At 37.5% G+C, this 27,955-nt stretch overlaps 1 protein-coding gene across 1 annotated transcript in view; it reads right to left on the minus strand.

Annotated features, from left to right (window-relative positions):
* Positions 1–27,955, minus strand: part of SUCLG2 (succinate-CoA ligase, GDP-forming, beta subunit) — a gene marked incomplete at both ends in the record, with an annotated part of 94,341 nt that overhangs the window by 52,847 nt on the left and 13,539 nt on the right. The window contains 3 exons of the mRNA XM_009865227.1: positions 390–542; positions 6,320–6,410; positions 6,535–6,634. Coding sequence (XP_009863529.1) covers positions 390–542; positions 6,320–6,410; positions 6,535–6,634 — 344 coding nt within the window. The remainder of the gene's footprint in view (positions 1–389; positions 543–6,319; positions 6,411–6,534; positions 6,635–27,955) is intronic.

The following is a 27,955-nucleotide window of genomic DNA, read 5'->3' on the forward strand; positions in this document are numbered from 1 at the left end:
GTCATTCAGGTACAAAGAAATAAATAGTGAGTCTCTTGATTAGAAAAAAAACAACCAGAAAACCAATAACCGTACTGGCACTGACCCACTTGTGAAAAAGCTGTGTACCTTCCTGAAAGCGAAACTCATTCACAAAACATTTCAGATATTAGTATTAACATATACAACAGGTAACTTAAGCTTTTCTAATTGAGCTGGAGACATAAACACTAACAAAACCAGCTGTTAAATGTGTGATCCCCTCATTTGTGTGAAACGCAAAATTGGTTTTATTGTCTTCTTTCCTCACGTGGAAGAAGGAGAAATAGAAGGAGAAAGGGGTAGGAAAAATATATTCTTTTAGATAACTGTCAGGGAAAAAATTTTCATGTAAAATACTATCTTAATACCTTAAAGATAAGTTCTGGGCTAGTAGCTGCAACTTCTTCTATGTCAACACCACCCTGTGGACTGCCAACCATCACAGGTCCATTGCAGGCTCTGTCCATCAAAATTGCAAAGTATGTTTCCCTGGAAATATTCAGTGCTTCTGCAACCATCACCTAAAAATGAACATAGAGAAGGGAAAAAATGAACATAGAGAAGGGAAAAAAAAAAATTAAAAAAGAAATGAAAACCAGCGACAGTTCTGACTGGTCCATCCAGCTGGTGAAGCTCAGAACACAGCTGCTCACGTTTCCTGCAGTGCCTTAAAATGCAGCACTTTGATACCTGCTACCCTGAAAAGAAACACCTGTTTCACTGCTGTTACAAGATATTACAACCCAGTGATCTTTTTCCCAAGAAACCCTCTCTCCCGAAACAAGAGACTTCTCTGATGTTGCTGGTCTAACAAGAGGTGAAAACCAGGCAGACCCAGTTGTTAGTTTTTCTCCAAGAGAATCGGAGCTGCTGCTGTGTTCACACAGGACACCTCCACATCCCTTCTCATTCCCAACAAGCACTTTGACACGCTGCCCCCAGAAAAACTTGAGTCACTCAGGACCACGGTTTGCAAATGACAGAGATGTTAGAGAGGGAGCGTTGGCTTTCAAATGCATCTCATCGGTAGCACCGTTCCTCACCAGTAAAGCCCGAGGCTCAGGTTTTCTCCCTCGTTCTGACAGAAGACATCCTACGCTTGTAATCTCAGCATTGAATTCCTGCCCTGCCTAAGTATTTCCTGAGTTTACAGATAATTCTGCCATCCAGCTTTTTACTTTCAGTTTACAGAGGCAAACAGAGGTGTGACCTTCAGTTACTGGCACAATGTAGAAACATTAAAAATTATTTTTCCAAAGAGCTACTATTTTCTGTTTATTACTACAAGCTACAGAGCCCTTTTGTATCAGTATTTGACAGCTACGTCAGCATGCAACAAAACAGACGATTCAAATCCTACGTGTTTGGAACCTATAAATAAATAACATCATTAAAACTGGGGGGAAATGGCCATATATAACCTTTGTTGAATTTTCTTCTCCTCCCAAAAACATGCCAAAGTCAAAGTCCTTTTCCTTTTAGTATTACAATTACTATACCTTTCTCTTCATCTGAACTGTCAATTTTTGCAATGGTTTTACAACGGCTACTGAAGTCATTTCAGACATTAAGTAATTTTATACTTGGTAAAGGATGATGCAAGAACACTAAATTCTCCCAAATACTCCTTATCTTAGAAGAAAAATCTGTCTACGATCATTACTAGTTCTTCCTTATGACCATAACAGGTGTCATAATCTAAGGTGCAAAGACTGTAGTTCTGCTCTGCATGGCAGTTTCGCTTTTCGAACTAGAACTTAGGCAGCCACCTCTGCAATTTAATTAGTACTACAGCTTCTCCTTTACAACAACCAACTACATTCTTCCTCAGTAGAGCTGCTATTTCCTATCTTGCAATGGAAGTTACAGCAGTACCACTTCTCTTAGATTACTACAATTAAGAAGGACTAAGTGGAAATGGCTTTCTACAATGACTGTAGACAAAGATCATCACTCTAGACAAAACATCAGGTGGAATTCATTTTATCAGTCATCAGTTCAAACTCCTTAGGTCCAAGAGGCATGTATACATCCGCAGTCTTAAAACTCTGCCTACCCAAGAAGATGTGTTCCATCAAATAAATACTGCTGGGGTTTTCATAGTTCAAGGACCATAAACAAGAGAGATGCACTATACTTTCACCCAAGTTGCTTTTTTTGACATTCTACTCCAGAGTACATAAGAAAGAGCGTACGTACCTTCTGTCAGGCTGTACATCTTAACAGAACAGGGAAAAAAAAAAGTAAGAGACAAGGAATCAAATAAAACCATCTGTGCTCACAACGGAAGGAAAGATGTTATTTCTTTATGGGTTTTTTTTGACTTGCAATACATTTGCTTTATAGTAATTTTGTTTCCTTCTACTTTTACCTTGCTTTATTCATTGAACACTGGGCAACGCAAAGGAATAGTTCAATTAAGTGAGTGTTCAATAGCAAACTAAAAAAAACTAGGGTGAAGGAGACAACTAAGAATGCAGAAAACTATGGTACTACTTAAAAGCATCTGCTTATTTTAAGCTACTATAAAGGGATGCTGAAAGCCCACTTCAGAAACACAGCTTGGCTACCTGCCAAGCTTTGTCAAATTAGCAAGCAAGTATATGGAAAGCATCCTTGAATTGGTACTACTAATCTCTTTACCTGCATGTATGTTTTCAGCTTCTTAGACACCATGCATCAGTGTATCTGAAAAAGTGAGTCAATCGCTTTAGAAACCCGCCAAATAAACCCAGTTGGTCCTACTAGAGCTTGTTAGAGCTGCTCAGACAGGTTCCACAGTGCTCAGGATCAGCCTTAGGATGCAAATCCACTCAATGAGTCTCAAGGAATACATTTGCAAGCACAGCAGGTGGAACTTGCATTATTAAAATAGGTATTTTTCCAGCCACTACTTCCAACCCAAATGTCCTCACTATTGCTAATCAACCACGTCAACATCATCAAATACTTTTTTGTTTTAATTCAAAAAACTGTGGAGAGTATACCTACTCTGCAGCAGACAAGCTTATTGTAGAGTAAAAAAATCATCAAGCTGTGCAACATCCTCCTTGTTTGATGCAGAGCAAAGCCAAGGAAATTGGTGTTCAAGGTCTTTAAATATTATTTGTTAAAGTCTACCTACCATTCACATGACAAAACTAACGCAAACACAGTAATGAACAGTCAAGGGTAGTATAAATGAATCTACAGACTGTTGACTCTTCTTGTATTTTTTCTGTTTTGCTTATGATAAAGCATGTGAAGCATCATTATCTATTTACCACATCAGGTTTATATTTAAAATGTCCTGGGGAAATACCAGTTTTCTTTAAACTTCCTGACAACTTCAAGCTTTCCTTTTTAAAAACAACTCATTAACTAAAAGTTCAAGGCACACATCTAATTTCACAAGGGTAACTATAACAGCTCTTTTATACTGAATCAAATATTCAAAATGTTAATTCTGTTATTGCTTGGAGAGAAAAACATAGGTAGCAAATTCTCAGGTTGTCATGATAAGAGAAGACTGTCTTTTCAGATAACCAGCCTCTCCAAATTCCAAGCTGCCATAAGAGGATTTTATGTAAACTCACAAAATAGCTTCCAAATTACAAGGGAACTGAAGAGACTGCTATTTATTTGAGAAACATCAATCTAAAGGAGAACAAACATGCTTTAAATTCCATAGTAGGTGCACAAACTGAGCAAGCAAGCTGAAAACTCCATTTACTGCTCCAAAATTATTCTAATGGTAGAAAATTTCTATCTTCTATTCCTTCCTTACAAATACATGTAAAAGGTATGTAACTTTCACTCCCTGACTTGACACTAGCTCATTGATTCACTTAACTATCTTCCTTCTGAAAAACTTTTATCACTTTTTTTTGAAACGTAAGTTCACTCAAAGTTTCCAGAACATCCAAAAGTTTCAGACACAAAACCTAAAAACATGCCTTCTCTTTTCTTCCTGAACTGCAATTTCCTTTAAGTACGTGTACACATATTCTTACAAACACATGCAGCAAAAGCTTATGCCTTAAAATCAAAAATGCCATCTGTTAATTATCAACTTCCTCCAAGTATCTGTCCACCATTTTTGGTGCACTGACCATCCACTGCATTGAATGACATCTTAAACATAGTTAAACTTATACTTTTAATCACACTACGGTGGTTTGACCCATGATTAAAATTTCAGCATAGTTCTGATACCACAAGCCTGAATGCCTCAACTCCTTTAAGTACTTTGAAGATCCTAGAGTGAGCTAACTTTGGAAAAGATAAATGCTTTTAAGATATTATCTTTTTCTGGGAAATGGTGTTTTGATGACCTAGATGTATAATTTTAAGCATGCTTTCTTTCCTGTCTAACAAGCAATGGGGAAACCATTAGGATACCAAAACTGTTATGTAATTAATTAACTTAGAACAGGGTGCATGCTCTCACCATAAATTATCAGGGATCAAGATCTCAATACCAAAAATAAAAACCATACTATTAACTTGTAACATACATATGCGATGAAGATATGAATTGGCCCAAGGCTTTTAAAAGCCAGCAGTACAATCAGAGTGGAAATCTATGAGAACAGATGATCAGCTTCTCTCAGTGAAAAGCATCACACCAGTTTACCAAGCATCAAAATACTTGCACAAGCTGTGACCTGAAAAGTTTCCATGTAACTCTATAGCAAAGGAAAAATACACAGTTTATCAAGACTATATACTTTTCTATATGACCAAAATAAATACCTGAAGTTCAGTAGTGCAAACTTCACCCATGGCCCAGCTGCTTACCCTTCACAACTGCTTCTTCATCCAAGCAACGTGTGAGTGGGGAGGAAGGCAATTACAAGTTAAATCTTCTATAGCTATTCTATATATGGTACAAAAGTCATCTTGATATAAAGACTTTCAATAATTCATTTCAAAAAATCCCAACACCCATACCTGTCCTTCATTTCTATGAATTTCAAAGAAAATTAGAAGCTTCTTTTTCAGAACTGAATATGTAAATGTATAAACAGACTTGCGCTCAGACAAAAGAGTGAAATTTCCTGTACTGATGTATTCAGAGTAGACCCACCAGGGCAAAAGAATAAACTCAAATAATTTATAATAGAAAGCTGCCTTTATAATACAAAATTTTCAAAGCAAACTGCCTTAATATGAGATATGTATATCCTTTTTTTTATATCCTTAATATTATCACAATCTCTGACAGACATTCCGTAGCGGTAATACTGTTCCTTCTTTACAATATCCAGCATTTCTTTTTAACAATAGCTATGAGGAGTGATGGTAATCTGCTCTCCTCGCTCCCCAAGAGAAGAGCACCTTCCTCCAGCCCTCATTAGACACCATCTTCCCAGACAGGTGCTCCCTTTCTATGCTAATACACCAAGATGTTCACAATATATTAAAAAGTGAACTGCAGCTCCCTTCAGCTCATGCTAAATTATCTCCTAGCATCAAATACAGTGTGGCTCTTTATTACATATCTGCAGGAAGATCCTTGCTCAGTGAAACAAAGTGAGATAAAAATATAGGAGATGGGTAATTGTTAGGATTTCCTGACTTACTGAAGGGCTATCTACGCTCTTCTTATTTAGGCACATACATTTATCAGAGCAATACATTTATGCTGAAGTGAGTCTTGGCACCTTACAGTATGCACCATCATAGGTAAACTGACTGCCACATATTAGCTGAACCACTACTATGACCATATTTCACTCTGTACCTGCAACAAGTTAGGAAGAATCTACATTTAGATTCTGCTGCTGTTTTTTTGAGGGGGAGGTCCAGTTTTGTTTTTTGTTCCGCTTTCCTTTTTAAATTGAAATCATTGTCATGCAAAGTCATCTCTCACTGTCTTTAACAACAGCTGCCCAAAGCTGATGATGAATGAAATACAGATGATATTACTACACCAGGTAATCATGTACGTATTACTTCTCTAAGCAGAACGTCAACAGGCATGTGCAGCTAATGCAACACACAGTTATGCTGGCATTAAGTATGTATTTGATGAAGGATGAAGCTATGATGAAGGATTCCCTTCAACACAGGTAGCAAAACTGGATTCATTTTTCTAACACTAGGTATGTTGAAACTGATAGACAAAATACATACACACACAAAGAAACTAAAAGTAGCCACCATTATTTTTTTCCTTTCATCAACTAGATGTAATCAATCAGGCACTGGAAAAGGAATGAAAAAAAAATAAAAAATCTGTTCAACATATCCCAGCACATTAATGCAAAATTGCAGCTGCACACAGTCCTCAACTTTCAAGATACAGAAATCTTACCTTTTTAACTGTCACACCATCCTTTGGAGTCTGCTTTGTTGACAGATTGTACCCAATCATCTGTTTAGCAAGCTGTTCAACAGTCTTAGGGCTACAAACAAAGGAAAAAGGGTAGTTTATTGAAAGATATTAAAAGAAACAGTCACACAGATATTGTAAACAGCTTAAATATTAAACCAGAAGCAATTTATGATTTTTCAGCTTTAAAGACTTACTCTTTAGTTAGATGAACTCCTCCTTTCAATCCACTATTGAAAATACCCTTTCCTCTCCCTCCAGCCAGAATCTGTGCCTTCAGAACTATTTCCTTTGCCTCTGTAAAAGAAAAGCACGCCGCTAATGTATCGTGTGTCATTTATCGAGCTTGTCAGTGCAAGTTTAAAAACCATTTCCAGGTTAGACTCTTAAAAAAAAAAAACCAACAACAAAAAAAGAGTTGTTCAGAACCAGTGAGCAATAGAACAAGAGTCAATTCAGCATTTTTATAAAGCAACCTTGCAAAAAAGAACCGTTCAAGGAACTTAAAGGATAAATATACACTACTTGTTAGCTGGATAAATATGTCATTATTTAGACCAAAGAAATGCTATTAATGCTACAGTGCCTGCACAACAAACCAGCATACATTTTGATGGCTTATACTCTGGCACAGTTTTAAAAAACTGAAGCAGATCATATTTTGTCTTGAATGCACAAGAAACAAATCCTCATCAAGGAAAACAAATTCCATTCCTTGCTCTGAACACACGTAAACAAAGCTACGAATGTGGTCCTAGAAGGAGAAATCTCCATCTCCAAAGGCCAGGTCAGTGCAGAGCAAGGGCAGTAGCTGTGACAACACATTCATCTGTTTGTGAGGCACCGCTTGAATCTTTGGCAACGTGAGTGTAACAGCATCTTAGTAATGAACCTTTTGTGACTGAGCCAATTTCCCCCCAAGTCTGATGAAATTTCTGGTTTCAGTGACATATGGATTGGGTCACACTTATAAATCACAATACTCTTTGCAGGTGGGCAAGACAACATGAGAATAACTGTTTACATGACACAGAGCATACAGATACTTTAATTCAAAGAAACACATACTTTCTAGACTCGTGGTAGGTAAAAATATTTTACAGGTTGGAGGTGTGGCAATTCTTGGTGCAGACCAGCACTGACACAGCGTCATTTCAAAGTTCTGGTATAATAAATTTCAACAACTAGAACACAGAAGTTGAATGTTAGGAAAGAACAAATATCATGAAAGAAATATTCCATTTCTTGCATCAGGACAAACCCACATTTTTAACACAGGTATTGGAGGCACTGTATTAAGAGATGCCTGATTTCCAAGCTCCTCAAGGCAAAACCCCTCCACATGTTTATCCATTCAGCAACATTGAACATATATCATTCTGACCCTTAAAAGCACTCTCCTGGAACATACTTCATGCATTCTCATATATTCATGTCGCGGGCTCCCCATTACTCACGCCACTGCTAGGCAGATAACAAGGAAATTTAAATGCAACAAAAAGTTTTATATCAAGTGTTTCCTAAGCACAGAAATTAAGATGAATTAAAACTATAAATCACTTTCCAACCTGCAGAAGCAAACTCTAAACTCACAATAGGTGCTGTGATAAAGAATCTAATATAGTATTGTTAATAGATGCTGCAAGCATTTAATTAGATCAGTTTTAGGTGCCAACGTGAGTTTTGTTTGTCAGTGATACGTGATATCAATTATGTGAGCAATCATTACCCTCACTCCTAACCAGCACGCTACACGAGTGCCGATAATCTTCGTTTGGCTACGACAAATGAAGTCAGGGAAAGGAATTAATGTGTACATTTTTATAATCCACTAGAGGATTATCAAGGCAATACAATAACTTCAGAAAAACAACTATCAAAAACATAAACAAACACACCAGAAAGGAAGCATAACCATGTAAAGATTAGACCTGAAGAACTAATCAATAGAGCAGCTCAGCAGAGCACAGTACAGTAGGTTCTTCTGGCCCTGGGGGAAACCAACAGGAAGCAATTTAATTCGATAGTTATTTGCCCAAGCTCTGTAAAATGAAGTAAAGCAGCCAGATCTTATTTTACCGTAACCAGGCTTGATCATTCAGTACTTACCAACTTGATTCACTGCTTAACATCACCATTTTATTTAAAGAGCCGGTTTCTAGAAATGCGCACACAACGTTTTCATGCTATCTCCTGCCCGAACTCCCCAATTACATTATGAAAGACTATCCCAAAAGAAAAATGTGGGTTTAGATGGAATATGTGAAGTAATTCACCTTCGCTTGTAGGCTCTAATAAAAAGAAATATATTATTTATAAAGCAGTATGCAAAGTCAATATTAAACCTATTACAAACAAAAAGCTGTAAATGTAATTGAATAATTACCCCCTTCTAAACTGCTGTAGTAACACTGGTAAAAAGTTTAAGCAGGGCTCTGTAGTTATAAATACAGGATTTGAAAAGAACCTAGCAGAAGCAATGTGTCTTTTACACCACCATGAAGCACAGTATAACATTTTCAACAGCACTGCAGCTGGTAATTAATGCTTCAATGAACTTCTGTTTACGTCCACGGACTGACAAGCCTTTGTGTAAATTCAAAAAAACAAAACAAAGCCAAAACCCCCCAAAACCCAAACTCAAACAACAAAACAGACTGCTCTTTAAGTGTGCACAGCTCTTTTTGTTGGTTTTTTTTTTGTGTGTCACGGTTTAAGATTCTCTTTAACATTCAAAACAATACAAAAAAAGACTGCTTTTAAGTGTCACTAATTTAGCAGCAAATAGCCACAAACTGCTCCATGCAGATTAATGACGCATTTCTGGTAACAGCATGTGTTCTTAACTAATTATAACTTGAATACATTAATACCTCAGACTTAACAGTTTATTCACCGGATCTTACGTTCGTCTTCTTTACATTAGTCTATAGAAAGAGACATGAACTTTTCCAAAGAGTCCTTTAACAACATGGGGCAAAATACAGCTTGTCCGTAAGTCAGATGCCAATCAATAAGCAAGACCTCTACTCCTCAGAGAAGTCCTCAGAGTCTAAAATTTCAAAACTGTGGCTGGCTCTAACAGCATTTCTAAAAAAAATTAAAACTAATCACATAGGAAAAAAGCCTGAAGTACTTTTAAATGAATTCAGATGTTTCAGCAGAACAGGTTATAACACTCTGAGGGACAAGCATCCTCTGCATCACATCAACAATACCTCTCCTTCCCTTCAGACAACGCCGTGAATACGAACGGCAGTGATACTCCTTGCAATTGTAATAGGCTCAGTCCTATAATGAAAGCCTATTTAAAATCAATAAAATCAGTCCTGCTTTTGGGAGCTATGATTACTCCGGTCCACTGGTACTGCTTGCAGCAGAAATGAACAGCTTGTTCTCAGCCCACTGCTGCGTATATTTAACTACTGAATTCTTGATCAGGAAACAATATACTGAGAACCATAGTTCTGCTAGTGCCACAGTATGCTAATTTATTACCTGTGAACAACTCTCCATTATTATCGATACGACTGTGTGACTGCAAATTAGGCGTGTTAACAATTACATTAAAATGTGCTGTCGCTTATCAAAAATAAACTACCATAAAGAATAGACAATGTAAGACTGCATGGCAATAGGTCTCACTCTTGCCTGTTCATGAACAAGAGATTTTCTACCAGAGAGTACTCAGGATTGCTTTGGTAAGGCATCTGACACTACACTATTAGAGCACGAAATCCTAATCACATTTCTGTCTCACCATGCAACTTTCAGCAGTTCGGCTTCTCTAGCTGCAGGGGCTCTGTGAAAATTAATTAGCGTCTCCACCTCTTTCAAAAATTGAGAACTTGATTCAGTATTACGTTAGTGTATTTCTGCCCCAGTGTAAGGCAACTGATCACAGCAGGGCTGACTCCAAACCCTAGCAGCACTGTGAGTACAGCAGGAGCAGCAAAGCATCCCTGGAAAAGGCACAGATCTCTCGTACCGAGCTCGGTACATGATGCAAAACAGATGGAAGGAACCCACAGTAATAGGAGCAGTGCAATGAAGACAAGTTGAGGACATGCCAAAACAAGGTCTTACAGAAGCACTGTCTCCTTATCAACCCAAACAGGAGCATAAACACTGAGTTTATAAAGACACAAGAGCTGTTTCTACAAAGGCACTGGAGGTTAACAAGGCTCCTCCATCCTTCAGTACACACAGGAGGACCCAGTCCAGTGTGGCTCAGTAACTACTTTCAAGTACTACTTCCAAGAACTTTGCTCATCACCTTTCTTTACCTATTACCTAAAGTCATTAAGCCGTGCTTGATGAGCAGCACTCTTCAAGCACATCCTCCTTCTCAAAGCCCCCAAAGAGCTGGGTGGGGTACATGAACCTGCACCCAGCTCCAAACTCCCCACTCCCGCAAAGAGGCTGCTCTAATGACCTATTTACCTGGTAAGACTCCTCCAAGAGATACAAATCACTGTTACGCTTGTACGTATGCAACTTTAAGCTTGCCAAGCTTTAGTCACCATCTTCTTCATGGTTGCTTAGATTATTACTTCACTAAGGACTGCCTGGGATTCCCACTGGATGACCAGTTCCCCCTCTCAATCACCTATACTGGGCACTGATCTAAACCAGAGCAGTAAAATCAGCACTTCACACACACACACTATAATTTAGCTTTCACAACATGGGAATTGAGGAAAACAAGGCAGACATTACAGACATTTTCTGATAGCAATTATACTTTATTTTGGATAGCACAAGAACTATAAAGATATCAACAAACCCCAGAACGCCTACATGCTGTTCCTACTTCAGTCTCCTCAGCAGCATCGATGCAAATCCACAAACGCTCAAGTGTCCTGCCAGGGTTCTAGATAACCTCTCCCAAAAATGCATCTCTGCAGCTCAAAGCTTGTCTTCCAAAACACAGGGCTGCCCTTAAGAGCCCTGGAAGGGTCAAGTTTGGGTTGGTTTGGTGTTTTTTTTATCTACCTCTAATCCAACAGTAAGTAAACCTACTTTCAGGGGTCTCATCTGTCCTGTTCTATTATTGTTGCTTGCTGCTTTCTTGTTTTAATGCTACCACTACCATCTCAGTTTCTAGCTTCCCTTTGGGAAAGACTGGCTATAATTAATTTTCCAAATTTCAGCCACCCTGTTATACTGCTCAGGCAAGATCCTGTCAGGTGCTTATTACTTTTTAACAATACTCCTGTCCAGAGACACCCTGGTATACTTACTTCAGCACAAGAAAGAAGGGAGAAGAATAAAAGCCATAAGGAAGATCATAATAAACATAATACAATAATAAAAATTGGAATAAAGCCCAATTCCGAAATTGAACACTGGATCTTAAAGTTGCTGTAATAACTTTGGGTCTCTTTACATGAGCTTGCTTTGAAATCTGAGACAGCTTTTCCCCAGGAGCAAGTACTGTTACCACTTCCACTGCTCCCCATCTTCTGAAAACTCTGGGGATGCAGCGACTGAGACAGTTCCCACGCTCTGTCAAGCAAGCAGATTGAGACGGGAAAAAGAAGCTGTCCACAAGAAGACACCTCCCACATCTACAAAAGTACTGCTGTGCTTAAAGGTCTTTAGAATGAAGATGAACAATTGATTTCCCCCTCCCTCCTTAATTCTAATTCAAACTCGCATCCCCTGTTATTTTCATTCTTCTGCTTTGTAACACCAAAAAGAATTCTGTTCTCACATGCCACGTTTCGACAACCGTTGGTTTTCAGACTAGCTTAGAAATAAAGTTAAATAAATCATCCTTTTTATAACTCCATACTTTTGAATATATTGTATATTTATTGCTAGATTATAAGCCTCATTAAAATCTATAATGATAAATTAGTCAGCCTCTTGATTCTGTCACTGCTGTTATTAATTGCTTTCATAACCATTACTACACATTTCACCACTGATAAAAATTTTAAAGCTAGATAAAATCAGCTGAGCCAAAGCTCACTCTTAATATTGCACTCAAACCTTCTCAGCGTGAAAGTAATCAAGTATTCACATGTCCTACGTTCATGTTAAACCTGATAAATTACTTATACAGCAAATGGAGCCTCACTAGATCCAGCAATACCACTATAATGCATGAAAAAACATGTACATTAAGGCAGAGATTAAAAAAAAAAGTAGTTCTCCCATCAATATTGGTCATTGTAAGTGCTTGTTTAAAACTCCATGGGATATCTTACTTCTGGTATTCTCTAGCCTTTAACAGGTTTTTTTTTCAAGCCAAACTCTCGATATATTTTTATGTCATTTCCTCTGTAACAGCCACAGGGTTTAGAAGAAACTACATTCGCTTACAAACTGAAGAGAAGACATGAGTTGAAAACTCAGTTAGAAGAAGAACAAGTTCTTCATTTGGTGGAAGAGCACTGAAGTCTACTGATAAATGAACAAAAGCCTCTTTCTGCCAGCTCTCAGGCAACATCCATGCCGTGGGTAAAACAGAGAAGGCCACTTTCAGTAAGCTGCAATGTCAACCCGGCACCACACCGCACAATAAATACTGAATAAAGAGGAAACATTCATGTAAACTGATACAGTGCTCTTCTGTCATTTTATCTGCCAGTTTCACTCATGCAACTTTTAAACTTCACAATACTCTTTACATTATGCTCAAGTCAATATTATTTTTCTCCTGCTGATTTCACTTTAAGAGACTGTAAAAGCAAGCAAAGAATGTTTTTCCTTGTGCATTTATTGTGATCCCAATCACCTGACACCACCATGAAAACTTCTTGGGATAATCTATTATGCACTGATAATTATGGGCATGCAGAATCATATGGTTTAGTAAAAGTTTTCCTTATAAATATAAAATACATAGATACATCACAAGATTTGCTTTTTAAACGACTGTCATTCAAAAAATTTGATATTTTACCAGATCTTTAGCAAGTCATTTCTCTCCACACTTCCTTTTCCCTAAACTACAAAAAATTTTTAAAAAGTTACACTGAAATGAATACACTGACAGTTTTCTTTACATCTTTACCTTTTAAAGCATACAAGGATTTCAAGTTTTCGTTGCCAAAACATCCTGCAAACTTTTTTTTTGTTTTTTTTTTTTTTGCACAAAGCAAACCGTATTTTTAAATTAGCAGACTTGGGCTGTCCAACTGTGTCCTAAATTCTTGATTGAATTCCATAACACCATTTGTTTTAATGCTTTATGCAATCTGTAGTGCTGAAGTCAAGCAGTCATTAAGAACAAACACTGTTTCTCGCCCCTAGCTGCAACAATACAAACACCTGTCTTCCTGGAATGCTTTCAAAATTTCATTCTTTGTGATTTTGTGTAAGGCACAGACGACAAAAAGTCTTCTCTGACTGATTTTAATTCTTTTATCCATTACTGAGCTGCAGAGATGATTTCAAAAATTTGTACACAGTGTAAAAAGTATAAAAACTCTGGAACATACCTTATTTTTTTTATAACTCACTTCTAAGCATAAAAGACTTGTAGTAAAAGATAATTTCAAACATGGAGCACAAAATAAGAAATATAAGCAAAAACCAGTGAATTCACATGTTAAAAAAGCAAGTAAATATGCAGTTTTTGTTACTCTCTGCGTATTACTTAAGAAGCATTAGCAAATTCACAATATAATATACCCAGAAGATGAATCCCTTCAAGAATGAGACTTTATAATTAATCCCTTGCCAAGCACAGCCCTTACATATAAGCCTGGCAAGATCCTTTAAAATTAAGCATTAAAACAGAGGGTAAAGCTAAAAGGAATTTGAAGCATATCGCACAAGTGGTGGCTGAGCATCCAAAGGTGGAGCACTTTTAGATCCCACTCCTGCAAGTTTGCCAATACTAGGGCAGGACTGAGTCCCTTCAAAAGGTTCCTTCATCTCATAGGGCCTTGTAAATACCCAGAGGAGCTGCCCTGATAGCGCGACATACGCACGCACTGCCCAGCCTTGGGGACAACCCTGCTTTCATCGTACTTGGCATCAGATCAGCAGTGGCCATTTCGCCTCTTGACAATAATTTACAGTGACACAGAATTGATGCTTTCATCAAACAGATAGTTAACTGCTTAATTTTAAGCATACACTAATGACAGCTTGGTATTTGAGTGCATGCATAAATATTTCCCCGAGTGGGGCTTTGACATCTTCCGTGAAGAATTTCTTAACGAAGCTCCACATCTAAAGCTCTTCTACAGTTCACAATTTTACCAAAAGCACTGAAAATACTAAACAGCTCTTCGCTTAAAATTTACATTTTTAGCAAAATTAACCTTTCCCTTCCAGAGACAGTTACCATTGGGCAATTCTGCTCTACCTCAGCCTTATATCCCTTACGTTTTAATTCATTGTGTAGGGCTGCAGTAAATACCACACTTTTTGCTTTTCAGACCATAAATAAATCAATTCACAAAATCAAAAGTAGAAACATGCAGAAGAATAGCAAACCTGGCAGTATTTTGATCTGAATCAAGCCCAGTTGTATTAAAAAGCCCTCCAGTAGTCCGATCCATCACCTAACTTATGTGGCAGAATTAAGTACAAATTTTTCACTGTATTGCTGAAATAACTCATTGAGCCTCTCAAGAAAATTATGCTGTACTGGTCGTTATCTAAGAAACATTTGGATAGGAAAATGACCAAGTACAAGAAGTTACGTCTGCCTCAGTAGTGCTAGAGAGAGAAAGTTGGAAATCATTTATTTGGAGCTGCTGTTCCACATAAACACTTGATTCCTGACCTGATTTTGAAGAAAGAGTGAAAAAATACTGATTTGCTAACTCCTGGGGAATAACGAAGAAAGAAACAAAACCAACCAAACAAGAAAACTCCCCAATCCCCACCAGGTAACACCATTAATACAGTAAGCATGACTAACAAGGGAGAGGATATATTATTATTTTCCTCTATTTTTGTTTATCCCTCACATATGTAAAAGAGAAGCAATTGTCAAAATCTAATATTGGAAAAAGGTTAAGAGGAGACCCATTATAAGAATCAGTAATTTTTAATTAAATATTTGATACGATTATTCCATAAAAAAGGACATATCACTGATCAAAGATACACTGGTAAATTCAGATTCAATGCAAAAAAAAAAAGTTTAGAAGATAAAGTGTCAAATCTTTATTACCCAAGCAATGTTCTACTTACAGCTTCATAAAGTTAACCAACATATAAGAATTCCTTCATACGCATGCAGTATGCATTCAACATAAAACCACTCAAACACATCCCTAACAATGCAGCACTGCCAATATTAATTAGCCTTCTCAGAAAAATAACTTCCTTTAGATATTTTTTTCTAGACTTCTTTGTTCTGTGATATTTTTCTTACTGTCACACCATCTGCAGACACTTGTCAAAAACACTGGTGAAAGGCAATTTAGAGAATGTTCCAGATAAGGAGGAAAAAAACCCTCAGAAAACAGTAAACCCAACAAGTCCCACTGTGCTTTTCTTAGCTTGGCAATTGTTACAGACTTTCATCTTGGTGATTTCTTTTTAACACCATTGTATTAAAAATGATCAATTTTGACTATTTGGTGGAAGCAAGATAACGCAAACTTTACAGATTCAGCTCTGAAGACTCACTGCATCATGAGGAGAGGTTAAGAGGAAAAAAAACACAGGGTTTAAATTGTTACCACTGCTCACTGAACGCACCCCAGAAGAGGGACACAAGCTTGCAACAACTTAGTTGGGTGAGCCAAAAGTTCCTACTTGCTCAGCATTAGGAAGGAGGAGGAAGGTAAAGAAAAGGAGCCAAAGCTTTTTTCCTCTGCGATGAGCCTTTAATTCCTGAACCCAGAAGAAAACACAGCTGTTGTCAAAATACAAGTTGCAGTCTTGATTTTAACCAGTAGCTTGTTAGCTGACCCATTCACAGCCGCCGCGCACCACTGTACCCAGCTTCTCTTCTTGTGTCAGCCTCTCTTTGCCCCTCAGTTTTCTTCGTGGATTTGTAAAGTGTCGCTTGTTATTATGTGCAGCTACAACATATTCTTCGTGAGGACAGTGGACAAGCTGTTAGCCCTGGTAACTTAATAATAGATTTCTGAGTGTGATTTCCAATTAATTTAATTTTCCTCATTCCACGAGAAGCTAAAATTACAGAGCACCATATGGTGCTTCGTAAATAACAATTAAAATTTATTTTCTAATCTTTAGGCACTAAAAAAACCCACATAAAAATACATATGGTTGCAATGACACGAAGGAAATTAAGCTTTGGAATGTCTGTAGACGTCCAGGAAGCTCCAAACGCTTCCTCAGCCTTTTCCCATTCACACGTTTCTCATCCACGTCAGCCCCTGGATGTTACAGTTAATCACAGTGTATGTCTCAAAGATCATAATTAAGCTCTTTCTTCTGAACTGGAGCTTGGTAATGACAGCTTGTACGAAGATCTGTGTAGCACAATTTGTGTTGTGATTCTGCTACTCTTCACCTTTACTCACTGCATGGATTTGTTAACAGTTCTGTTCCCACTCAGCCGTAAGTATCTGCAGAGCTCCGTCAGTTCGAAAAATCACGTCCATGTGGACCGGGATCTAGAAGCCTGTCAACTTACTGTAGGATCTTGTCATCTTTCAGCAAGTAAAAATTCACACTACCCAACACAGGCATGTAACTGCAATTGAGAAGTTATTCTACTCCAAGTAAATGAAAATGAAGCTGCTGGTCCAAATAACCCCCAAACAGCCACCTTCCTCATTCCTGCCCTTTGTTATGCCTTGTGTAGGTTCTGATTGCAGAGCAATTAGACTGGGAGTCACGCCTAAGTAGCTGAAGTTAGATAAACTCTTAAAATCTCCTAAAGTAAAACAGAAATGACACGGCTATCTGCCTGATCAGGCTTTTTTTTTTTTTTTTTTTTTAAATAAAACAAACATAAGGGGAGAAGCTTCCTTAGGAGCATCTTGGGTAACTGCAGTTATTTCTGTCTACTACTGGAAATCAAATTGCTGGGCAGAGTCATCTTATTGTGTGGCATGAGAATCCAGACATGTAGAGCATGCACTGGTCTCGGGAAGTGGAAAGTGATACTAATCTCTAGTACAGTCAGATGTCAACATGCTCACTCATAATATAAATGACTCTTATCACTTGCATATCTCCTGAGGATAATATTAACACGAGATTTTGCTAAACAAAAAGCATTAGGAAGAAAATATAAACTTAGGCATCAATGGACTATTTTAAAGTCAGGGGGATCGTATCCCTTTCAAAATATGCCTATCTTTACATCTTCAGCTTTTTCTGTTCAAAAAATACCATATATTGTGATCTCTATCAATTCTCAAGAGTGTGATTTTGTCAAATTCATCTTTTGCAGGAAGACATTTTGAGGCTATAGTGAAGATAAGCCAAAGAGAAGAAAATTTAACATCCTTTCAAATTGATACAGAAATGTTTCCCCCCCTTCAACAACTATGTACTTTTATATATACACACATATGTGCACAACTACCAGCATAAAAAATTCATTAATCTACAAATTTAAAATGGAATATGCATGCTTTAAATTACAGAATACAAAAATTATGTCAAGTGAAGGGACAAAAGAGGGGGAAAAGCATATTGCAAGTAAGTCAGTCTAACATATCTCACCAGCCTGCATCAAACCAGACATCGTTACTGCTCAGTCAAACCCCTACAGACACCTAAACATTATGTCACGGCATAAGAAAGGGAGTGTTCCTGTTGTAAAACAACCTTCCATGTTATTGAGTGATCTTCCCGTTACTATGAATACCTGAATTTTTGATTTAAAGTCAATCTGGTTTAAATCACTAATCTTGTAGATATATTACTGGAGACACAGGAAAGTGAGCCCTGGCACTGGCATCTTTCTTTCTAGATAGAAAAAAAATATATAATATATAAATTGGTGCAAGGGGATATCCACATTAAGGGGATGAGTCAACTCATGTAGTCCACTGCTTCCATTTTCTCTCCTTGGTATTCTACTGGGCTTTTCATGCTGGTATTTGCTTCAGATTTTCAAGAATCTGCAACATGGTCTAAACAATTCAATTCAAACTAGGACACGACACAGACAATGGTAGAAAATATTTGGCAGCAGCCTGGGTGCAAACCAGCTCTCCAGAGATGCTTCCTCATAAGAAAAGAGCTCCAACCTTTTCGCAGGAGACACGATCTCAAAAAGAGTCAGGACCATTTGTCCATTTTCTTTTTCAGAATTGCTTTTAGAAGTTTTCTGGGTATTTAATCAAAAATACCATGTTTAACTAGAGAAAATAAAAGATGCAGTCCAAAAGGAGACAAGAATTTTCTAAGTAACCCCATGTAAGTAGACATTTTCAGCAATTAACATGGGACAGATTTAAGTATTTCCTGGAGATATTAAGAGGCCGGTAACTCATTAGCTGATTAAGGCTATACAAAGAAACAGCTGTATTTTGTATTTTGAATTTTACCTATCCAATAACACCATTCTACAAGGTAATTTTAAGACTTGAATTTCGATCTGAGTCACCCTGGATATACACTTCTGCACTTTTCTCTTAAGAATCATATTGTAATGAGTCATTTGGCTGGTGACAGAGGGAAAAGAACTCAAATTCTGTGTTGTCTGCTTACAGTGCAAAGTCAGAATCAGTAACAGTCATTTTCGGTTGTTAATACAGTCCCAAGCATAAGAGAATAACACAGTCCCAGCGGCTGACTTTTAACAATTCAACAGTGAAAATAATAAATGGTTATATCTTAAAAAAAAAAAGTTAAGGAGGATAAAGGCTCCTCTTTGCATATTAGTGATCACTGTTTTAACTCTCAACGAATACCGAAAAACAGCATTTTACCTGACACTGCTACTAAAATCTTGGTCTTAGTGTAGAGTCCTTTATCCCAAAGCGACATTTAATCCAAAGTGACATTTCTAAGAGCAATCACTGATTTCATTTAAAATAAAGATTTAAAAGTAATTATCAATCATACTCATAATTTTCCATTTTTTTCCCTGAGAAACATTATCTCTAGCATGTGTCCTAAACAAATCCACATGAACGTAAACTGTTCCTTCTTTTCTTTTTTAACACAATCTATTTTTTCATTCCTATTGTTTCACAAGGGAAGACTGTTTCAAATTTGTCACAAACGTAGTTGTTCTGATATCAATAGATTTTTCTTCAAAGAAAATTGGATGCACAGCCTCTGGACTAGAGTTTTAAAGCTGAGCATATTGGATACATGAGAAATGAAATCAGATAACATACAAAATCATTTTCTTTTATTTACTACCACTGATCTGAAACTGAACATCTACAATGTCTTTTCTTTCAATTGACTAACACCAAACTGCTTTTCTAATATTACCTCAGCTGGCTTTTGCAGAGCCAAATCCGCATTTGCTACAGGAATTCTTAAGCAGCAGCAATTACATTGAGGTTTGGTCCTACTCACTTGCAGCCTGCAGCAAAGTTGAAATATCAACAATTTCCTGAGTTTTCAGCATAGGGAACGCTATTAGAAGGCAAACAGATTTAAACAAAACTCTAGCATGCCACAGAACAACAGTCTGTGTAAAATTAAATGCTCCACCTTCAAGACAGCCTGTATGGCATCCCAAAAGGCCGAACCAGAAAACAGAACAAAGCATAAAGGTCCACCATCCCCATGGCAAAGCACTGACAATGTGCTGCTTGTAACCCAGGAAATCTGCAGAGGGACAAGGGACCTGGCAGCAAGAGAAGGAGATCAGTGATGAACCAGAACCATCTTGCAAAATAAAGTAATTTCCCCTAGGAGTGGGCTGTTTCATAGCTCTGTACAGTGCAGCTCCAGAGAAAAGCTTCAGCCAGCGGTGCGGAAAAGGTGTTGATAGAGAGAACAAGACATCCGAGGCTTTGACCTTGGCCACCTGTATTAGCCTTGTGCGCTCCGTGCAATAAACTTTTCATAAAGCTCTCAAATGTCCTAGCCTAATGAAAGAAGAAACATGACAACAAACAAAATTGAAAATTAAGATTATTTTCAGCAGAGAGCTACAGCGAACATCTGCCCTCCTGTCCAAGAAGTGAAGTGACAGAGGAGCAGGCAGAATTGGCAGTTTTCTGTCAACATCTCCCAGGAACTATCCTATCACAATCAAGTGAACAGACCAAGAAATAAAAAAACTTGCAAATGAGCACAGTTAGAGAACCAGGCACATTTCATTATTACTACCATCATTTTTCTGTGTGGCTTCTTATCACTCACCTAATTCATAACACTCATCAGAAGTTAAGATTTAACTCCACAATAAACAAGCTGCAAGTAGTTTGAAGTGGCTCAAAATCTAGCACACAGCCAGATTTTTACTGCTTATGTAATACCAACACCACACTTGTAAAGCTATTACACAGGAACCCAAATTTAAGGTCCAAAAATCAGTGGATTTGGTTTTAAAGGTTTCTGTAGAAACACCTGACTTGAAGGAGGAGGTCTTGGAGCTTCTCATTGCTTGAGGAAATCTTGATCAAAAATAACAGGCCTAAACTTTCTAAATCCCTAGTCTTTTGTGACAATCATTTGGAAGCATTTTCTAAAGGCTGTTTTTCAAATACTACAGTGCCGAGTACCCTCGCCTGAAAACACCAGACTCTCCAAAATACTCCGGAGCTGCCAGCTACGATTGCTGTTTTTGAAACTTCAGACCATCTGTATTTGAAATGAGCATTCTGGAGATAGCTATTTGCATCTCTACCATGCCAAAGTACAGAGTCCCAAATGTAAATGCATTCTGCCTGCACGGGTAAAGACTCAAACATACGGACAGAAAACACAAAAGTATTGTCCTGCAAAGATGCACCGTGAGTCAGAGGGAGCCTGTTGGGGTTTTTTTATATTTATAGTATCCACCAAATTAACAGTTTGTGTGGTTAAAAAGTGATGCCTACACAACAATTCCCTCTAAAAACTGGAAATATATTGAAGTCAAATAATTTTGCAGTTATTTACATAATAAATTATGAATGCAGAAGATAACAAATACACTTTGTAAAAGGTCTTCAAAGTTGTTTTTCAGTTCAGGGAGGTTTTTTACTTGTGTGTTTTGAACAAAGTTTTCATACTCCTCCCTTCTGTTTATCCTGTTGATACTTCAATTGCCTCCTCTTGCAAATATAAGCCTATAAGAATAAAAAAAGTTTTGTTTATTAAAGGTAGAAATATGATTCAAGACAAAGCAGAAAAGCCAATCTGCACAAAGTTTCCCTCCAGAGTGACTGAACTTAGCTTTTATATGAAGATTGATCTGGTCAGGCATTTAAGCAAGAATAAAAGTACTGTACATGGGACTGAATCTCTTTTCTCTTGCATTACATAACCTGCTTAAAAAAAAGGTGATAGCTTTGGCCAGGTCTAGGGAAGTAAAATCAATGACAATTTTTTAAAACATAAGCACTGCACAATGAGGAGCCTGACACATTGGAGAAATGTTGCCTGTATTAGCACCAAACAACTCCACTAAATTAATATAAAGTAGTATTTTTTTTTCTAACTTTTACATTCAAGTCACTTCTACTCCCAACATTGTTGATTTTGGAGTAAAAAAAAAAAATACCCTTGATTCTTCTGTAAATGTATTCTGCTTGGAAAAGTGCCTGCATGAAGCACACCAGGGAACAGGAGTGCAAGCAGCCCATATCACCTTGCCCTTTGTTTAGATTGTCAGTTTTTCCTTTTGATCTTTCCTCGCAGCTGAAGAACCAAAAATTGATTTTCCCAGTTGAACTAAAGTAGAAAAAGGACAATGTTTTATTTAAGATCCTTCACATAAACCTATTTCTTTCTTTATATACAAAAGAAACTGTCTTTTGTTCTTGTATAAAAATATTTTCAAGTGGGGAACATTCTCAGTGTACCAACTGTGGTTTCATAACAAAAAAGGGGAGCTGTGTGTTTTTAAAATCCCAAATACTGGCCTCCTGCAGGGGAGCATACACACCTCACGAACCTTCTAGAGTTATACAAACTGAGCTTCAGGGAAGCAGCAATCATACTTGTTAGGTGTTTACATAAACCTATGCTACTAGCAATGTTACACTCCAAACCTGGTTAATGGCCAAAGAGATAGCACAGCTCACATATTTAGATACAAATAAAGCCAAGAATATATTGTAAGTATAACTACAATTTAATCTAATAAATTTTTTTTTATTCCAGATATACTACTTATAGAACAAGAAAGAGTACCTATATGTGAAGTGTTAAGAATAATGCAGTCAAAATTTTCATACAACTATTTCCTAATTTCTACCCCTTCTTCTGGTATTATGCTCCTCCTTCCAGTGCTGTCCTGAATCCTAAAGCTGACAGTTTCATTCTGGTCTAGGACTCTTATTAAAGCAAGTCATCACTATCTGGAGTCCTGTGTTGGAGGAATGCGATGTTCATTTTGATGTCTTCTGCTTCCTCATTATAGAATCCACACATTTAAAATTTGTTCTTTTTTTTGCCATTGCTCCATGGTCATCCGAATTTACTATATATCGTGCCTTTTACAGATACTAGATAGCAGTCCTTTGATCATCTTGTTAATGTTAGAACTGTTTTGTTGCGCTCATGCTCTGCATTTCTTTAACTGACCGTTGGTGAGTTACTCGTAGCTGAGGGATCTCCAGCATCAAACCCATGCTCTGCCTTTCATCACCCCGTACTTGCACTCTGCTACACGTCTCCACTTCTCCAAGCCTCCTATCATATCAGGTCTGTATTTCTCTATACTGTATCATTACATTATCTGCAAAACCACGGTGGCATCATACAAAGATAAACAAAAGTAAACCAAATTAGCTACAGACACCCACTAAATGAGGAAAAAAGTGCTGTTACAGCTAAATACAATAAATGAGTTGCAAGCAGGTCAGGAAAAGTTCAGGCAGAGGAAGTCTGACAAGCCTCAATGCCGGGGCTCCGCAAACTGCACAAAAATTTATCCCCCGCTGCCAGCCATGGCCATTCCATATTACAGGGCTACACAGTTACAGGGAGAAGCGCAAGAGAGTAGAAAAGCTCCTGATTTTACTCACTGTTCCAAGGTACTAATAAAATATAAGTAAAAACTAATACAACAGCTGTGCAAATCTCAGATGCCCTGAGATCTGCCTATGTCTCACTGAAGACTTTCTAAACCTGGCTTTTAAGAACAATCTTGAGACACCAGAGAAAGCCATGACTTCTAGAACAAAATAAATTATATTCCATTCCATGCTTTCATATAGTTCTTGTATCCTTGTGACTCAAAAGTTCTGAAGTTTCCCCATGCTCACCAAGCAGTCAGTGAGCCTTGCAGACATCTTTCATCGGGTGACAATGTATCTATGATCTTATTTGAATAGTTAAACAAACAAGAAATACTGTGTGCTCTAATAGCACACAATAATATTATTATTATTAAATAGACATTTTAATCCTCTGTGTGACCAAAATTATTGACTTTAATCATTAATTTCTTCAATTGTGGCCACAACTTGCATTTCAGAATAAAGCACTGATACTGGCAGAAAACAACAAAGTCACCCGACACATACGGATATTACTGATACTCCTAGACTGAAAGTCTCCTGTGTTACCTGCATAAATTCTTTCTAAGTCCTTGAAGGAGCTTATGAAGTGCTGAGCTTGAACCTCACAAGAAAGCTGAGGACATAGTCCCTTCCCAAATGTCCGCACTCAGAAGCACAGGAACCTCCGCCCATTGCAGGCTTTCCAGTGCTTCTCTTGACTGCTCCAGCCTTTCTCATCTCTCTTTTTCTGTAAACTTGGACAGGCTTACACAGTTTTGCCCAAGCATTTCATTTGAATCAATTCAGCTTTTGATTTGTCACATCCGATTTTGTTCAGAACAGTTTGCTGGATGGCATATCAAACGCTGTAAAATTATGACTGAACGGTATGTAGTGAGGCCAACCACTGATAAGTTTAAATCCAAGGAATACAAACTGTGATTCTCCTTAAGATACAAAATTATCTTTTTAGAGCTTGCAAAGAGGAGGGAGAATACACAAGTTAAACAAATTCTAATACCTGATACAGTATTTTTAGTTGATTAAAAGATAGAAAGCACTACACACACTTACAGACACTAGGCACAGGGCACAAGTATCAATTATTAGTAGTGCTGAACTCATTACTTAGAAGTCTACAAGCCTTCCTCGTACAACAGCCTGTCCTGTGTAGACCTTTCCTAGTCCTTTGAGGGAATACAAACATCCTACTCACCAGCCTAGCATTTCTATCTGTAGCTCCAATCACCATCTAAGCAGCAAAGATATAACTATATACATTACAGTTAGACTTCGCGGTTTTTGGGTTTCGTAACATTAAATCAGTCTAGAAAAATGAATGTAAACCCAACAGAGAGGCATTAGCTTTTGGTCTGGCAGTCAGCATTTACAGGAAAAATATGCATCTTAACACGATGTTGAAATCAGCAAAAGTTGTTTCATTTAGGCTTACTGCAAGATGAGCTCTGTGGGGACTTTGCAGGTAGGTATTATGCTTGGAACTCGAATTCTGCATATTTTAATGAAATTGCACAGTCTAAACATCATGACGAATGAGCAGTCATATCAAACTGTGGAATTTAGAGCTTTCTCAATTATTCACATATAAAGGGAATTTTTCTGGGTAGAATGTAAAATTGGAATAAGTAGCAATTGCATTTTCAAAGACAGAGAATGTGCAGCTGATTTAAGTGTTTTGAACCTATGTTGAACCTCCAAAGGGACTGACATAACAGGTGAGCAAGTACATATCGGATGTTTACATTCTTTACACGCAGTATTCAGCAACTTCTGAGCTTCAGGTGAGGACTGTGAATCAAATCTGTGTCAAACTTGACAACGCCAGATGACCAAACCTGTACATCAGCTTTACGACCACAGTCTAGCTGAGAGTTTGTAGGTTCAGCTAGTCTGCTGCTGAAATGACAAACATGTGACCTCAACATCATCCCAGTGGCCCCTCCCATAAGTCCTCAAAGAGAGGATGATATCCTGCCAACTGTTAAGAATCAGTAAATATTTCATTAGCTTAAAGTCAGCAAGTTGCTTTATCACACTGGAAAACCCACTTCTCAGCTCCCGTGCAGTCACTTAATTGTGTCTGCCTGGTTTACAAATTAGAAGAGGTAAGTGCTGAAAAGAATCCTATAACAGGTTATTACTTTTCTCTAGGCTGCAGAAAATAGTTCCAGGTTTTATTTAAGTGTCAGATATAGAACAAGTCAATTTTTCTTTAAAAGGTAAAACTTTTGCATGCAGTTTGGTTCATGCTTCTACCACCTCTTCCATTCCAACCTTGTCACATTTAGGTCAAGTTCAGAACTTGTATTTGAGATGGTATAAACTGTATCTGTGTAAACAATGGTCACAGTTAACTCTCAGAAAGCCTCTTGTGGTATAATTTGTCTAATAAGATGCAAAAGAAGAGGTATATAAATAGCTAAAACAAATTCATAGAGAGAAGAGAGAATATATAATTAACGCTGCCCTACCTGTTGTTCACTGCCCTAATTGCACTCCTTTCTGCTCAACTAACAAGTATCACAACATAAAGACATCGTCGGTGATATGCAACTCCTGTTCAATTACTCCTGAACCTTAAAAACCTCTGTCTAGTACTTAAATTTACTGGTTTATTTTGCTTCTTCATCAGCCTAGAGTTTTCGGAAGGAATGCTACAGAAGTGTATACATATCGCTATTTACTGGATACTAAATGTCAAAAACCCATTGTAAAAACCAGACATAAATTGGAACCCATAACATTGAAATTGTGAAAACGGATACAAAGCTGAATAAACTCAAAAGACCCAGAAGTCTCATTCTGGAAACCGACAACATGAAATATGAGAATGCAGGAAATTTCTTCATCTCAAAATTGTAAAATAACTTTTCAGTAGGAAAGCATCTTTAAGTCGAAAGCATCTTTAAGTATCTAACTTAGCTTCTTATGGATCAAAGAAACAAGTAAATACTATCAGCATATGCACTTCAAATAGGAATGTCACTCAAAAGAAAAATAAGCAAGTTATTTATAGCACACATTGATCACCATATTTAAATGGTGGAATATTTTATGGTATGAGACGTAAGCCTGTATTTATAGAGGGAAAAATTTTGTAAGAATACTTTTTTCTAAGACTGTTAGAAATGCAGTAATCAGTCTCGAGTCTCTCTTGTTCCACTTTTACTACAACATACCCAAAACAAAAGCTGTATTATACTGAAGGCAAGATGTGGACAAGCCAACAAGGAAAGGAAAATCAACCATGCTGAATGTTTAACGAGCTAAACAAGAAACCTGTGTAAAGATTTATCTGTGGTAACAAGAACAAGAGGGCATATTGGACATGCAAACACAGTATCAGGATTATTATGACAATAATCTTCAGCGGAGCACAATACTCACACACACGAAGATTAGGAAAGGCAGCACTAAAATATACAGATTAATAACTGCAGGAATAGAGGGATAAGACTTGGCAGGAGGCCAAGCAGTAACAGTGAAACTTCTCCGTGACTTCATACTGTTAACTGTTTATACGGTAAAGCTTGCACGGCTGCCTGCCTTTCCTCGCTCTGCAAAAATCCTGGGGCTGTTCCTAAGCATTTAGAACAATAAATGTATTTAAGATTTACGGCCTGAAGTTTGGCCCTATTTATCTTACTCAGGTGAGCAGTCTGACTAAGCCCAGGGCAGACGCAAGAAAAATGTTCTCCTTCCCAATGACAGAAGAAACAATACCTGCCTCGAACTGTAGGACAGGGTAGACTGTATCACACATAGGTAAAACTGTCAATTTCACTTTTTTCTTAATAAAACAAAAATCGCTTAAAATAAGAGCATAGCTAACTTCTGGAACTAACCTGAACATAATTCTCACTAGATGTTTCTTGTGATGACATTCTCAAGAGTTGGAGCCTCATTTAAAATACACTGTGATGCCGGAAGTCAGGCGGTATCTCCCAATTGAATCCAGCAGAGTTACAAAGACACACTGCATATTCATAAGCGCATTGAAATACTTCACTTTTCTTAAACTGCAAATATTTGAAGAAATGTAGATAAACATATTTTAAATTTCCAGCACTTTCTTAAATATGAAGTAGCAGATTAACAAAATGTCAGAACATCCTCAACTTCAAAAACTGCTCTAGCACTTTAGGTAGAGATTATCCACCAAAAAATTAATAAATCACAGCCTCTTACAATCATAATTCTCAACCGCTGATGTATTCAGAATACCAGCTTGTAAACTGCTCCCATCTTTGAAAATCAAACAAGCTCTTGCAATTCACACTAACCTTTGCAAAACACCAGTTAAGATTACTTCATAGACTGGAGGAAGCCAAGGGAGGGAAACAGGGGAAGGGCATCATGGCATGGAGGCCATAAGGGGTGTGTTCTCAGAGCTTTATACCAGCTGAAAGGCCAGCCATGAGAGAAGATCTTTGTCTTGGTTCAAAATCACGTACTTTTATAGCAAACGTACAAACTAATGCCCTTACACATCAATTACAGCCTGTCCTAAACCACCACCTATTCCATAAAGAGAAGAGGTACAACAAATTTAACAGGAACGATAGACAGATTAAAA

Source organism: Apaloderma vittatum, unplaced genomic scaffold (genome assembly GCF_000703405.1).
Source record: "Apaloderma vittatum isolate BGI_N311 unplaced genomic scaffold, ASM70340v1 scaffold1062, whole genome shotgun sequence".
NCBI classification, from domain to species: domain Eukaryota; kingdom Metazoa; phylum Chordata; class Aves; order Trogoniformes; family Trogonidae; genus Apaloderma; species Apaloderma vittatum.